The 17,202-nt window shown below is 40.4% G+C and overlaps 1 protein-coding gene across 1 annotated transcript in view; it reads left to right on the forward strand.

Annotated features, from left to right (window-relative positions):
• Window positions 1-17,202, forward strand: part of vps35 (VPS35 retromer complex component) — a 63,775-nt gene that overhangs the window by 7,306 nt on the left and 39,267 nt on the right. The window contains exons 2-5 of the mRNA XM_020623621.1: window positions 8,280-8,378; window positions 12,822-12,918; window positions 13,089-13,212; window positions 13,980-14,162. Of these exons, the coding sequence (XP_020479277.1) occupies window positions 8,280-8,378; window positions 12,822-12,918; window positions 13,089-13,212; window positions 13,980-14,162 (503 nt within the window). The remainder of the gene's footprint in view (window positions 1-8,279; window positions 8,379-12,821; window positions 12,919-13,088; window positions 13,213-13,979; window positions 14,163-17,202) is intronic.

Here is a 17,202-nt window from a genome sequence, read left to right on the forward strand (position 1 = left end):
AAGTCCACCACCATCTGTCCTTCTAGGTTCCTTCCCTTAACACCAAACCTGCCCATCACCTCCTCATCCCCTTTGTTCCCCTCACCAACGTGCCCGTTGAAGTCTGCCCCAATCACCACTCTCTCCCCTCTGGGAATACTCTCCATCACCTCATCTAACTCACTCCAGAATCTCTCCTTCTCTTCTAACTCACACCCTACTTGTGGAGCATAACCACTGACTACATTCAACATTACCCCTTCAATTTCCAACTTCAAACTGATCACCCTGTCTGACACTCTTTTCACCTCTAAAACATTCCTCACGAGCTCCTCCTTCAGGATCACTCCTACCCCATTTCTCTTCCTGTCCACACCATAATAGAACGGTTTGTATCCCCCCCTCCAATGCTACGCGCTTTGCTACCCTTCCACCTGGTCTCCTGCACACACACAGTATATCTACCTTCCTTCTCTCCATCATGTCCGCCAGCTCTCTACCTTTCCCTGTCATTGTGCCAACGTTGAGTCCCTATTCTCAGACCTATATTCCTGCCTTTCCTCTTCTCTCTCTGTCTATGAATCCTTCTACTTCCTCTCTTTCTTCGACCAACAGTAGTCCAATTTCTGCCAGCACCCTGTAGGTCAACAGCACTGGTGGCAGTCGTTGTTAACCTTGACCGATCCGGTATGGAATTCGCACTGATGATTCGCATGTTTAAATTTGGCATGCTTTTATGCCAGATGCCTCTCCTGACACAACCCTCTCTATTTATCTGGGCTTGGGACTGGCACAGAAGTCACTGGCTTGCAACCCCTGTGGCTAGATTAAACTAAAGTTATGAAAATTAACTAAAGCTAATAAAGTAACTAGAGCCTATAAGAATCCAATCTTACAATACTTCCTCTGCTACTGGTGCTAATATGCAAACTAGCATGCTTTACTTGTATAACGTTATAGTTTAAATTTTTTTATGTTTATAATTGTAAGATTCGATTCTTATAGGCTCTTGTTACTTTATAAGCTTTAGTTACTTTTCATACTTTTAGTTCCCTTTGCTTTTCATAACTCTAGTTTCTTTTAGTTATTTTTCATACCTTTATTTTCCTTGCTTATACACATTAAAAATGTATTGATGACTGCTGTATTGTGCTGAGGGTAGCAGTGGGACTGTATGCTATAACTTCTGTAGAGACAGGATGTTTGCATCTCCAATTAACCAGACAGCCTATTTACATTTTAACAAAGACCTGTTGGCCTGTTTTGCACCCACACCTGGACCCACTTAGCATATCCCAAGTTCTGCTTTGTCATGGGGTGCCCTGCAGAGGCAGAGGGCCCACAACCTGAGATGACCACCTGGCCAGTTTAGCATACTTATTAGCATCACACACAGGTGGCCTGCACCCCAGACCACCCATTGTTCGGTGTTCATTGATCAAGATCAAGCTGCCACCTGAGAAACGCGTGCATGCACACACACACACACACACACACACACACACACACACACACACGCACACACCTGAATTTTACCACATTCCAGCAAGGAGGTGTGAGCTCCTACTTACACCAAATGGCCAACAGGATTACGAAGTGTGGAATGTTGCAACTCTGTTCAGGGCGGAGCAGTCCAGGAACTTAAAAGTATTGTGAAAACCTAACTCGGGGTTCAGAGAATGGATTTTCCTCCGTGAGCTCTGTCTCTCTGAATCCAGCGCTGTAATGCTTTACCTGTGCCCAGACTTCGAGTAAACTTTCTGTTGATTTTAAACAGTCCTTTCCTGTCTTCACTTCTCATGCTTCCAACAAAAGAATTGGGCATTCTGTTTATTCTTTAGGGTCAGTCTAGCTCTGCAGTTCAGATCAATCAACTGTCACAGTCACTTGCAATTAATTCCCTTGAGGGTCATTGTAGCTGATAGTAATTGTGATAATAGTAATTGTGTAGTATTGTATACTGTAAAACCATGGTATTTTCTGAGACTATCATACCATGAAAATCTCATCCTGTTGCAACCCTAGTACTGACTTATTTTGTTACTGAAAGAATTAAAGCAGGCCTGTGTTGGAAAGTAATTAACCAAAAAAATCTTGAAAAATAAATAATATGAGATATGATGTAACAAAAAAGGACAAAGATAAAATGGACACATTTTTGGTCTTTACTCAGTCACTGCAGATAGTGGCTTAGAAGAGCTTTTGTAAGTTGGTGTTGGGGCTTTCTGGGCAGGAAAATCAGAGTGGTCCTTCAGGCACATGTGGTCCTTCAAATCAGGCATATGTTTCCTGACACTGCTGGAATGTATGTTGGGTTCAGACCTGACCTGGACTGAACCTTGAGACGTAGTTGCCAATCTCCTCCCGTTTCTCTGTCCTTTCAAACTGAGCACAGAGAGGCCTGGGGGTTGATAGTTTTCATCACTGCCTCCATGTATGGGGCTGGGTTCAGAAACACCTTTGTGGAGATCAGCTCCATAAAGTCATCAAAGTATTCTGTAATTTAAGATTTATTTATGTTTGCTCTCAAATTAGCATTGGGTCAGAATGTTATTGAATGTTTACATGAAACTTGACTGTGTCAACAATGTTACTGTGTGTGTTTTATTTTTTACCATTGTAATTATAACTAGTAATATCACTACTAGTTGTTCAATTTCTACTACAGTTCTGTTTTCCATTGTTATGTAATGTGTAGTGGTTTCCTTTAAGCTTAGAAGTTTCAATAAAAGCTGGTAAAACTTACTGAAGGTTACCTTTGCTTTCACTGGCTCTGCGATGCCTTCACCATTTTTGGCCTTTGGGAAACTGACTCTGCATCATGGCCAGCCAATATAGTAGAAGTGTAGTGCTGGCAGGTACAATCTAAAGGAGGGGGGAAAAGCAAACAGTACAGGTACATTATATATTGTGTATACTTAACTATAAGAACACAGACTTTTTATTTATTTATTTATTTTTACCTGTACAGCATTCCAAAGAAAGGAAAGAGCACATTCTTTGGGGTGAACCGCAGAATGACACTGTGGAAAGTCTCCAGAGACTAGGTCTGGAAGTGAGGGCTCAGCTTCTCCACGTCTATCAATACTTTTATTTGTCAAAGCCTTCTTTAGCTTGTAGAATGATGTTTCTGTTAAAAAAAAGCAAACAAAGAGCCATTTACTCAGATCTCTTGTTTGACGTATTGTGTGCAAACACATGGTTAAGGATGGCAGTCTACTTTGCTACGCTCTCTAGTCCAAATGTCAAAGAAGCGGCGGTGAAGTACATATGGTTCTTTGTGCTGGGAGACCACTTCAATTTCTCACACTCCTTTTACTGAGAGATCTGATTAGATCTTCATATACAGTGAGGAACAGAAGTATTTGAACACCCTGTGATTTTGCAAGTTCTCGCACTTAGAAATCATGGAGGGGTCTGAAATTTACATTGTAGGTGCATTCCCACTCTGAGAGACAGAATAAAAAAAAAAAAAATTCAGGAAATCACATTGTATGATTTTTAAAGAATTTATTTGTCTTGCACTGCTGAACATAAGTATTTGAGCACCTGAGAAAATCAGTGTTAATATTTGGTACAGAAACCTTTGTTTGCAATTACAGAGGTCAAACCTTTCCTGTAGTTCTTGACCAGGTTTGCACACACTGCAACAGGGATTTTGGCCCACTCATCTACACAGATCTCTGCTAGATCTGTCAGGTTTCGGGGCTGTCGGTGAGCAACGCGGAGTTTAAGCTCCCTCCAAAGATGTTCTATTGGATTGAGGTCTGGAGACCGCTAGGCCACTCCGGGTTAACTGAGCTCTCTTTAGCAGAGAACATCTCCTCTCCCTTTTCTCCTCTTCTTCCATCAATAGAGTCTTTGTCAGTGTTGTTCTTCATCATTTATGCATTAATGCAACATGACATAAAAGGAAATAATGTCCTTAAAAATAAAAAATGTGGGCTAGTATTTTCAAAGTGATTTGAATTTAGAGTAGTGCTTGAAGCTTTTATTTGGTGGAGAGGAGTAAAATCCTGTGATGATCCTTCATAATGTAGCTGGGTGGCTGTAGTTGTTTCATCATGAGAACAATCATGAGAATAATTTAAGGGTATTGACAGATGGTCATTTTTTATGGCATACTCCTGAATCACTTCATCATCACTATGGAAACTGTGTGTGTGCTCCTTTAATTTGAGTGAACTGAGCTGAAGGTCCCACAGATTTGTTATATTAAACTGTAATCTTCAATCATCTCTAATTTATTGGATCCCCAGCTGCTTCTCTTGCTGCCCCCATCCTTTGAGTGTCTTTGCTTGTGCATGAGTTCGCATATACATATGTATGCCATATATGCATGTGTGTCCCCCAAAGCAATAAAGTCTTTCATTTTTTTATATCTCCATCTCCCATATTCCCACCCACACATAATTGAACAGCACTGCAGCCTGTGAATATTGTGTTAGAGAGACACCCGCTGGTAGGTGTAGGGAGTGCACTTCACATGTTACCTACTGAACATAGAAGCCCTACCCATTAAGGAGCTCAGACAGGTGCTACTAATTTAGATTAATGAGTGGAGTAGAGGTGGACTTTTTCAAGGCACAGTAACAGGTCTTTGAGAGCCAGAATTCTTGCTGTTTCTCAGGTGTTCAAATACTTATGTTCAGCAGTGCAAGACAAATAAATTCTTTAAAAATCATACAATGTGATTTCCTGAATTTTTTTTTAATTCTGTCTCTCAGAGTGGGAATGCACCTACAATGTGAATTTCAGACCCCTCCATGATTTCTAAGTGGGAGAACTTGCAAAATCACAGGGTGTTCAAATACTTCTGTTCCTCACTGTATAAAAGTTACCAACATGAGAAACTTTGGCTCATTAGGGTGTTTTCCTGTAAGTGCTTTTTAATCCAGGCTCTGGTGATTGTATGGGGTTGGTAGGTCTGAATTAGTTCTAAGAGTTCTGTTGTTTGACTGTATTTAACCCTAACCCTAGCCTTCTTGGTGTCATGGACCCAACTCAATGAAACACCAGTTATTGAGAGGTGCCCACCTGATGATCCTGTAGACTTGCCTTCACACCTCCACCCACACAGAAGTTGTAATGGTGTTGATGGTAATAGTTATTGACTCACTGGGACTGTAGGTGTATTCTTCTTTTGTTTGGCAGTCTTGGTAGAACAGTGAGTGGCTGGACAACTGAGTGGACCCGACTCTCAGAGGTGATTGCCACTACACGCCAGTTGGATCAGCCACTGCTTAACCTGAGCAAATACAGTGCAGATGTTGTGTTCAGGGATGCTTTGTGTTAATGGTAGGTTAGGTCTGGAAAATGGTGTTACTTATTATGGAACCATAAATATAATTTAACTTGTTTACTGAGCTGGCTTATGAATGCTCGCTGATTTTTATTTATTTTTTGGCACATTTGTGTATTATTGACCATCATTATATGGCATTGTAAGGGAGTGGTTAAGAGAGTGAGTCAGGACCTCAGAGGCCAGTGTTCAAGATTTACTTTGGGTAGCTGAATTTATTTAAAAAGTAAACAAAAGGGTTTGGAAAAACAAAGTAGGACGGTACATGTCAAACCGAGAGGTTATGTGGGGCAAAGTATGCTGCTCGTTAGGCTTTGATAGTGGATACACAACGCATGTATCCAGATAGTTTATTCTGGAAATCTGAAATAGGAATTTTCACTAAGAACTCACTTTTCTACTGTCCATTGTCATTATTTTCATTTATAATGATTATTTAATTTTATTTAGTTTCTTATAGATATTCACAATACATTCATGGATGTCTGCATCCAGAATGTTTATTCTGGATATCAAAGTTATGTTGTGGTTATCTGAAACATCATTTGTCCTAGAAATAAGATCATAATATTCATAATACCATGAATGGTATTGGAGCAGCTTTAATGCATTCACTCATTATCCTTATCTTTATCCTTATCATTAAAGCATTTTGCTTTCTCTAATCGTTTTCTTGAATAAAATATAGCTAGTTAACTTGGGGACATCATAACTGGCCACCATGCCATCTTAACCTGCCATTATATGGTACATAGCATAATAAACATGCATTCTTTGCTAGCTTTAATCTCAGCTAGCAGTCATATTGATTTACGTTAATGTCACCAGCTTCTGTCAGCTCCACTCTGTGGAATAGCCAGGATGCTTTCTGCTGACATGCTCATGCATTATCATTGTGCTACTGTGGTAGAGACACACTGTACAGAGTTTTTTTGTGTTGTGTTGTATTTTTTTTTCTCAGCTTGAAGTGATCCCAAACTTTGGATGCTTTGTCATTTTCGCCTCTCTGTTTTGTCTCTTTGTCCATTTTATACAGCAGTAATAGTGATCCATGCGAAATACAGTAAAGCTGTATACAGTGCCTTGCGAAAGTATTCGGCCCCCTTGAACTTTGCGACCTTTTGCCACATTTCAGGCTTCAAACATAAAGATATAAAACTGTAATTTTTTGTGAAGAATCAACAACAAGTGGGACACAACCATGAAGTGGAACGAAATTTATTGGATATTTCAAACTTTTTTAACAAATAAAAAACTGAAAAATTGGGCATGCAAAATTATTCAGCCCCTTTACTTTCAGTGCAGTAAACTCTCTCCAGAAGTTCAGTGAGGATCTCTGAATGATCCAATGTTGACCTAAATGACTAATGATGATAAATAGAATCCACCTGTGTGTAATCAAGTCTCCGTATAAATGCACCTGCACTGTGATAGTCTCAGAGGTCCGTTTAAAGCGCAGAGAGCATCATGAAGAACAAGGAACACACCAGGCAGGTCCGAGATACTGTTGTGGAGAAGTTTAAAGCCGGATTTGGATACAAAAAGATTTCCCAAGCTTTAAACATCCCAAGGAGCACTGTGCAAGTGATAATATTGAAATGGAAGGAGTATCAGACCACTGCAAATCTACCAAGACCTGGCCGTCCCTCTAAACTTTCAGCTCATACAAGGAGAAGACTGATCAGAGATGCAGCCAAGAGGCCCATGATCACTCTGGATGAACTGCAGAGATCTACAGCTGAGGTGGGAGACTCTGTCCATAGGACAACAATCAGTCGTATACTGCACAAATCTGGCCTTTATGGAAGAGTGGCAAGAAGAAAGCCATTTCTTAAAGATATCCATAAAAAGTGTCGTTTAAAGTTTGCCACAAGCCACCTGGGAGACACACCAAACATGTGGAAGAAGGTGCTCTGGTCAGATGAAACCAAAATCGAACTTTTTGGCAACAATGCAAAACGTTATGTTTGGCGTAAAAGCAACACAGCTCATCACCCTGAACACACCATCCCCACTGTCAAACATGGTGGTGGCATCATCATGGTTTGGGCCTGCTTTTCTTCAGCAGGGACAGGGAAGATGGTTAAAATTGATGGGAAGATGGATGGAGCCAAATGCAGGACCATTCTGGAAGGAAACCTGATGGAGTCTGCAAAAGACCTGAGACTGGGACGGAGATTTGTCTTCCAACAAGACACTGATCCAAAACATAAAGCAAAATCTACAATGGAATGGTTCACAAATAAACATATCCAGGTGTTAGAATGGCCAAGTCAAAGTCCAGACCTGAATCCAATCGAGAATCTGTGGAAAGAACTGAAAACTGCTGTTCACAAACGCTCTCTATCCAACCTCACTGAGCTCGAGCTGTTTTGCAAGGCGGAATGGGCAAAAATTTCAGTCTCTTGATGTGCAAAACTGATAGAGACATACCCCAAGTGACTTACAGCTGTAATCGCAGCAAAAGGTGGCGCTACAAAGTATTAACTTAAGGGGGCTGAATAATTTTGCACGCCCAATTTTTCAGTTTTTTATTTGTTAAAAACGTTTGAAATATCCAATAAATTTCGTTCCACTTCATGGTTGTGTCCCACTTGTTGTTGATTCTTCCCAAAAAATTACAGTTTTATATCTTTATGTTTGAAGCCTGAAATGTGGCAAAAGGTCGCAAAGTTCAAGGGGGCCGAATACTTTCGCAAGGCACTGTATAAACTATATGGATTAATCGAAGCTTCAGTGGAAACATTTTGGATTGATTATTTTTAGTAATCAAATTACTCAAGGAATCGTTTCAGTCCTAGTTATAATCCAGTCCACTGGGGAAAAGTCAACTGATTAGTAAACAATGCTTGTTAAATACAGAAATTTCCAGTACAAAAGTGATGACATTTCATTACAGTGCAATATTGTTTGACTCTTGATTTATTCTACAGCGTTATTTTAAACATTGCTAATAGATCAAACATTTAAACAAGTTGTCTCTATCCTTCTGTCATAGCCAACCACACAGCAGTCGCCCCAGGATGAACAAGAAAAGCTTCTAGATGAAGCTGTGCAGGCTGTCAAGGTCCAGTCTTTCCAGATGAAGCGATGCCTGGTAGGATGACTTCAGTATAACTGTTGTTAAAATTGTGGTAGTTGTTTAAATTATGAGTTGTCAGCTCTGTTTTACATACTTTTGTATACTCCTTGAGTCTCCTTGAGACAAGTAGACCAGCCTAAACTTTTGCTGAGGGAAACTGCTGATGTCTACAATGAACATTTTCAATTCCATGTACCATGTATGTTTTCTTTATCATACATTAAAAAGGCCATGGCATGCTTTTCTGTTTTCTGACATATCTGCAATGTTACAACAATGAATGATCATCTTAAATATGACTGAAAGCTCAAAAAACAAGGTGAGAACTTTTTCCCAACTTTGTAAAATCTTAGGCAATAGTTCACGATTTCCTTGAATGGTCATATTCTCCTGGCTCTGCGCATTCATGCAAACTTGCCTGACATTCACCGGTTCCATAATAAAAGCTGGATTTTTCATTTGCATCCAGTTTTGTGGATATAATTTCCCTCCTGCTGCTGCACTGTGACCAGAGGATGTGGGGAAAAATACAGGGCCTGAAGTTACTGCATGTCTGGGAACATTCCTGTACAGGGACTTGCTGTTTTACCTGACCAGGTCTAACCTACAAGCAGCCGGCCAGTGAAGCACCCTGGGGTGGTGAATGATCAGCTTATTAAAGCTGGATTCCCCCAGGGCACAGTACCTGTTTGTTTTGACTGCTGGAGGCCAGTGTGTCTGCTGCATGTGATGTTTTGTGGGTTGGCAAGAGAATTCTTAAGAGATGTGATGTTTTTGTAACTGCAATACTACCTGTTCACCTGTAATGTGAGGGATTTGTGGAAGAAGACGTAGCGATCACAGGTTTGATTTACAGAACTACTCCACTACTCTGTTGGATGTAACGGTAAGTTTAAAAAAACAAACAAAAAAAAACAAAAAAACAAAAACCCTACATTGCATTCCTGTTAATGCCTTCTTTCTGTAACATTAGAGAGAATTGGTGTAAGGCTGGAGAAGTTACTATGGCTGCGTCCGAAACCGCCTACTACATACTGTATACTGAAAGAGATGAAGTACCTACTTACTGACCATTAAAACAGTAGGTACTGTATAGTATGAAGCCTGGTAGTATGAATGAGATTCGGACGTACTACATCCGCCATGTTGATACATCACGTGACATACGTTTTCATAGCAGCGTCTTCTTCGTTGGATAACTCCTCTCCCGGGGCATCATGGGATAGTGAAGTGTCCATCGTATGCACACTGCAAAATCCAACCGGAAGCAGTAGGTCATCCGGGTACTTTTCGCCTACTGTTTTTGGAATACTACGAATCCGGACATACTACTCGCCTCGCCTACTGCTTTTCGCCTACTATACAGTATGTAGTAGGCGGTTTTGGACGCAGCCTATGTCTGCATAATGCCAATTAAAATATGGGGCTTCTCCATTACCGTCTTTTAGTGTTACACATCCGTTTTCATCGGTACATGTACCATTGTTTACCTACCTATGGAGGAGACATTTAAATTAATGCTGATGTGGTTTGTCATGCTGTCCACTTTCATATTTTGGCTCAAATATGGCAGGTAGGATTTGAGGGTATTGTCACTGTCGAAAGCATCTTATTTGTCAGTGGTTTTTGTTTATGCTTTGTCCTGGTTTCATGACAGTTTTTGTGTCAAAGTGTTCCCCTGACGAGATGTTTCCCCCCTGGTTAAACCTTGGTTTTATGTAGCGACCCCCTCAGTGGTTGTGGTTAGGGTAAACTGAAGTCTGTTTCTGAGATCAACAAAACAACGGCAACAGGAGGAGGCTCTGGTTTGATCATTCTGAAACAATTAACTTTTTTTTTTTTTTCATTATTTTTGTGACCTTGACCTGTGATCTTTTTCAGCCAAAATCTAATCATTTCTAAAGTTCGTCCCCAGCAACATTTATAGCAAGTATGCTGATGATCCATCTAGTGGTTTGGCTGCACTTTTTTTTTTTTCATAATTTTTTGTGACTTTGACCTTTTTCAGCCATAATCTAATCAATTCTAGGGTTGGTCTCCACCAATGTCTACACAAAGTATGCTGATAGTCCATAATCCTGCTACCCAATACATGCACAAAACCAAACACATGACCTCTGCAGAGGTAATGAAAATAAAACGTATTAAAGCTTTACATTTTTCTTCTGTCAGTTTTTTACAAACTTCCAACTAAAAATGAAGTGCAATATTTTTATTTCTCCAAATATAAACAGCTGCAACAGTTTATAGAAACAGAATAAAGTCTGTTACAATTAGTCCTACTGAGCACATTTCTTTTTGAAGTCTGTGTAGTTTGCATTTGATGTGCTTTACCACAGGCTGGGTACATTACACATACACATGCATTTTATGTGTAGCCAGTAATTCCCTCACTGTGTACTATTTGCCGGAGATTTGGACCGTAGTTTTCCCTTGTTCAAGGTGTTTCTGTAGTAGGGGTGAGAATCTTTGGCACACTCACGATTTGATTTGATTTGATTTGATTCAATTTTGATTCTTGGTGTCACAGATGGGTTCTGTAGCTATAGTAATTTGGATTTGTCAATTTGTATTCAAAACCAGATAAACAAAATTACTTTTATGCACACTTTGAGGTCAGTAACACCACTCAGGTACAGATGCTTTTACCATCATCCATAGACCAGGTACTCTAGCTGTCAACAACTGGAATAAAAAAAGACCTTTGCTAGCATCAACCCATGCAAAGCTGCAGAGCCAGACAAAATCCCTGGGCATGTGTTAAAGGACTGTGCAGCAATTGAAGGATGTTTTAATAGAGATTAATATCTTGTTTGCTGAGGCAATAGTGCCCACCTGACTCAAAGTCCCACCATTACTCCTGTTCTAAAAAAACCAAAGGCCCTTATGCTGATCCTAATGAAGTGCTTGAGCAGCTGATCATGCAGCACATTAAGACCTCCCTGCAAACTTGGACCCCATACAGTTTGCATATAAAACTTAATCAATCCACAGAAACTTCTATCTCCACTACACTCCACCTCACACTGTCTCACCCACAGGACACCTATACCTGGATCCTTTTCATTGACTTCAGCTTGGCTTTTAGTACAATCATTCCGCAAAAGCTGAGGCGATTGGAGGTGGACACGGGCACCTGCAAGTGGGTCTTCAACTTCTTGACTCAGCTGCTGCCGATAGTCACGGTGGTCAGTCAAACATCAAGGACCATCACTACAGGGCTGTGTACCCTCTGCTGTTTCGTCTAGTCTGTTCCAATTGATGTGTTTATAGGATGCATTTTTAGTTTGATTGAGCTATTTATTCTGATTATTAGTGGAATATTAGGGTCCATGTAAATGCAGCTATAGACACAACCGTTTTCTACTACTTTTTTGCAGAAGATGAGTAGTGATCACTTTCTGATGTGGATACAGGACCACAATATCTATCAGCCTTGACTAAACGGGCATCATTGTTGTGTTAAAACTGTTTCAACAGCACTTACGACAATGTTAAAAAGATGGTCAAGGCTATTGTATAATTGGGGAAACAAACTGTGCAAGTGTACATCAGAAAATGAACAGCTTCCTTGTGTGTAGCACACTGGTGACATCGGAAGACTTCTCTCCGGTCACAGCACAGCATGTAAATCACATGCTCCATATTTTTGGGATTTATCCAAATGTCCAACATTGAAAAATATCTACCTAAGTTGATTCCTTTAAGGATGAAGTACTACAGTCAGATGTCCATTCATCAATTTTGTTCGAGATCGTGTCGCCATGGCAACAGGTTCAGCAAGGTAGTCCAGATGTCCCTATCCCTGGCAACATTTTCTAGCTCTGGCAGGATTTTGAGGCATTCCCAGTCCAGATGAGATGCAGTATATAATCTCTCCAGCATGTTCTGGGTCTACCCCAGGGTCTCCTACCAGTTGGACATGCCCGGAAAACCTCCAAAGGGAGGTGCCCTGGAGGCATCTTGGTAAGATGCCCAAACCACAAGAACTGGTTCCTTTTGATGGGAAGGAGCAGCACTTCTACTTGGATGTCTGAATTCCACACCCTATCTCTAAGGCTAAGTCCAGCCACCTTGCAAAGGAAGCTAATTTCGGCTGCTTGTACTCACAATCTTGTTCTTTTTGTCACTACCAACAGCTCGTGACCATAGCTGAGAGTTGGAATGTAGATTGACTGGTAAATTGAGAGCTTTGCCTTTTGGTTCAGCTCCTTCTTCACCACGATAGTCTGGTACATCGTGCACATTACTGCTGATGCTGCCCCAGTGCCCCTGTCAGTCTCATGCTCAATTTTACCCTCACTCACTAAAAGTTTGCATTATATGTAAAACATTCTTAACTTATTAATATGATATAACTTGTATACAATATTTTCTTGAAATAGTGAAATATTTCAGTTGTGATGACTTTTTGTATGGGTATGTTCATAGCTCAATTCTATTTTGTCTGCTGTGTAGGACAAAAACAAGCTGATGGATGCTCTGAAGCATGCTTCCAACATGCTGGGTGAACTGAGGACCTCTATGCTCTCTCCAAAAAGCTACTATGAGCTCTGTATCTTTTAAAGTTGTAAGTGTATTATTAAAAGGTAAATGACTAAAGGTTTTTATTAAAGACATCCCTTCAAATCAAGGAGGCAACTGCTGTAGCATTGACATGCTGCAAGCAATTATTGTTGCATGTGGATAATTCAGGTTTGCACTGGTCCCTAACAGTCATTTCAGATATGGCCATCTCTGATGAACTCCACTACCTGGAGGTTTATCTGACTGATGAGTTTGCCAAGGGTCGCAAGGTGGCAGATCTCTATGAGCTGGTGCAGTATGCAGGGAATATCATCCCAAGACTGTGAGTATCTCTAAATTTCCATCAAGCATAAAATGGCTTCAAATAGTGCTATTTTGAATTGGAACTTTTTTCTTTCAAATATAAGTTAATAAATTATTGTAACTCACATTTTAAAATGTAAAAGCTTTTAAATGCCAAAAGACATTGTGATCTGTTTTGACAGTGACATATTTTTTTTATCAGTACTCAAGCACACTGGATCTGACATGAATGATTGTATCTTAGTTATTGTGGCTTTAATTATGTTCCGAACAGTTGATTTTGATAAGCCTAAAGTTTCAGATTCATTTGCTTGCTACTATCCTGTATTTTGTCCTTGCAAATGTAATGCAACATAATGCTAGTTTACTTTACTGAGAGGTCAATAGGACTGTAACTGGTCAAGCTGATGTATGAATTTCACATCTTCTGCTGGCCCACAAGGCAAATTACATAGTCTGTTGTGCTTATTGACGTAGCATGCATTTATGGATTCAAACAGTTCAATTTTTTTTTTTTATCCCATTCAAATGAATGTTCTAAATTCAAATGAAAAGTAGCAGCCCTAGCCTACTTCTACTTTTAATACTTCAAGTACATTTTTATGATAATACTTAAGTTTCAAGTAATTATCTATTATGTTAGCTGCACTCCATTTAAGTTCACTTTGCTCTCTCTCAAGAATAAATGTCAGACATCACACAAATGTTTGCTTTTGGTTTATACTACTGTTTAGGCAAATGTGAATGTCTTGCCAAATCAAGCCTCTTTTTCCTATCTCTCCACAGCTATCTGCTAATCACAGTGGGCGTGGTGTATGTTCGCTCATTCCCCCAGTCTCGCAAGGACATTCTGAAGGACCTGGTTGAGATGTGTCGTGGTGTCCAGCACCCACTCAGGGGCCTCTTTCTCAGAAACTATCTGTTGCAGTGCACCCGCAATATACTGCCAGATGATGGAGAGCAGTCAGAGTAAGCAAGTCATGCTAGACTTCTCTTTGTATCTCTTATCCATTGTCTTTTCATTAGCATGCTGTACTGAAATTTGAATGGTAATGGCATTCTAATTTACAGAAATGAAATACTATGATCAGAATTTACTTGGTAATTTTTTACTTTCCCTCTGTCACCTTAGGTTCAAATTTAGACAATTTCAGTATACTACCAACTCAGTGACACTGAAACCCATCCTTTCTGTAGGGTACAGCACATTCTACCAAAGATGTTGATTGTGTTAGAAAGATGATGTTGGCACAGTTGCCACATAGGAAGAATTACCTGTATGTTGGAAATTGTCCTTGCACTGACCCCCCCTGAAACCACAAATTGTCATTTTTTAAAACTCTTATTGATGCACAGTTTAAATGGATGCAATAGGTTTTAGGGGCCTCAAATACATTGTTGAACATGCATGCATATTGTACCTTTTACAATATTGTCAATGTATGTAAATTAAGTTCAAAATAGGCACTTGAGACAAACAGGAGGAGGACGTACAACAAAAGGGACCCATAAAATGGAATGTAAATCCTGTCAGAATTGCCATAGTCTGTCTGGCACGTGGCCATTATCCCATGTCCAGTCCTACATTCCCCCACTTTGGTTGGTGATGTTGATCGCCATCAGCAAAATCAGATAGGGTTTTGTGGTTTGAATTCATATAGGGTTTTATGTAGTTCCCCTCCTTTGGCTAGTGCATCAGTGGCTTTATTATTTTCTTTCTCCAGTCCTAGGGTGTGCAGATGTATTCAGACTTTATTCCACAATACTTGAATACTGGATAATATTGAATATGAAATACACCATTTCCCATACATTAACTTCACTTGGGCAGGCAACCCAGGAATATTAATGACCACCTAAGTATATTTGGCTATATCTGTCCGAGAGAACGATGGCATCCATGATCAATTAACTAGAAGGCAATTTCCCTTTGCTCTTGACGGTCTTTTTCATCACTCTGTTAAATTTTTATTTCATCACAGAACTGCGCACAGTGCTTTGATTCACTCAGCTGCTCCAGGTCTTGCTCTCTCACATACACACTTGCAACAAACTGTCAGTGAACAGCTCCTCCTCTCCGTGTCTCTGTTCTTACCACAACACTGTCAGTCATGGAGATCCAACTCTTCTAATAAGCGAGTAAGGATGGCTAACGTTAAAATATCTTTACAGCTGTATTGCCAATGTTGGCACATTGTGTAGCTGCTAGTAAATATTGACTGCTTTGCAAGTGGGCAATGTTACAGTGCTAACAGGGATTCTACAGATCCTTAAAGTCCAGGTAAATTAGAAATAAGTGTTCTGAATTTGTCACACCATGGGAGAGTGTTAACTTGTTTACATGGTCTCTTTCTGTCATTAGCTACCATCACTTTGCAAATACCACACTGTGGTATCATGGAGGAGCATCATGAGGGCCAGGCCATGAAAATCCTTGCTTTAAATAATCATCGACATAGTTATTCTGTTTTCTCCTAGCCCCAGATGCTGTCTCTTCTCTCACTGACGGTACTACCTATGTATTTGACCCCACACATAGCTGAGCTGAGGTTTGAGGCTTACAATTATTTTTTCTGGTTTATTTTTTCCTCGCACTGTGCCTCCCTTGAAATCCTCTGGCACCCTTCTGGGGATGACACGTGGGTGCTTAAATGAAGTAGGAAGAGGTGAATGGCCTAGTCTTCCTACCACTTAGAGCACTGTTTTTGTCTAAAAAGACATCAAGCTGATGCAGCTTGTTATTTCTTGACAGCAGAATCCCTTTATTGAACACCATTATTTATTCCTGATAAGCCTGTTTTTGCACTCTGCATCTTGTTCAGCCACTGTTGAATATGTACAGTGCTTATAAAAAGTATTCACTCCTATCCACACAGACCGAATACTGTGATTGCAGCCAAGGGGATGAATATTTATGCAGTCTCTTATTTCCCATTACATATTGTTTAATTGACATTACTTTGTAGAAACCTGTTTTCACTTTGACATTAAAGAGGTGTTTTGTAATTTTTTTGTCAAAAAAGCCAAATTATATTGACCATGATTGATTTATAAAATCAATAAAAGGGTAAAACATCCAAGGGGGTAGATACTTTTTATAGGCACTGTATTTGATTTTTTTTTTTTTTTTAATCTAGCCACAGGGGTTGCAAGCCAGTGACTTCTGCACCGGTCCCAAGCCCGGATAAATAGAGGGGTTTGCGTCAGGAGAGGCATCCGGCGTAAAAACATGCCAAATTTAAACATGCCAATCATCAGTGCGAATTTCATACCAGATCGGTTGAGGCCCGAGTTAACAAAGACCGCCACCAGTGCTGTTGACCTACAGGGTGGTGGCGGAAATTGGACTACTGTTGGTCGAAGAAAGAGAGGAGGTAGAAGGATTCGTAGACAGAGAGAGAAGAGGAAAGGCAGGAGTATAGGTCCAAAGGTAGAACTGGTGGACATGATGGAGAGAAGGAAGGTAGATGTATTGTGTGTGCAGGAGACCAGGTGGAAGGGTAGCAAAGCGCATAGCATTGGAGGGGGATACAAACCGTTTTATTATGGTGTGGACAGGAAGAGAAATGGAGTAGGAGTGATCCTGAAGGAGGAGCTCGTGAGGAATGTTTTAGAGGTGAAAAGAGTGTCAGACAGGGTGATTAGTTTGAAGTTGGAAATTGAAGGGGTAATGTTGAATGTAGTCAGTGGTTATGCTCCACAAGTAGGGTGTGAGTTAGAAGAGAAGGAGAGATTCTGGAGTGAGTTAGATGAGGTGATGGAGAGTATTCCCAGAGGGGAGAGAGTGGTGATTGGAGCAGACTTCAGTGGGCACGTTGGTGAGGGGAACAAAGGTGATGAGGTGATGTGCAGGTTTGGTGTTAAGGGAAGGAACCTAGAAGGACAGATGGTGGTGGACTTTGCTAAGAGGATGGAAATGGCTGTAGTTAACACTAGTTAACACTCCACTCTTATATGTAACATAAGGTTACATATAAGAGTGGAGGCACGGGGATGCTGGCGTACGTCA

Source organism: Monopterus albus, unplaced genomic scaffold (genome assembly GCF_001952655.1).
Source record: "Monopterus albus unplaced genomic scaffold, M_albus_1.0 scaffold306.1, whole genome shotgun sequence".
NCBI lineage: Eukaryota > Metazoa > Chordata > Actinopteri > Synbranchiformes > Synbranchidae > Monopterus > Monopterus albus.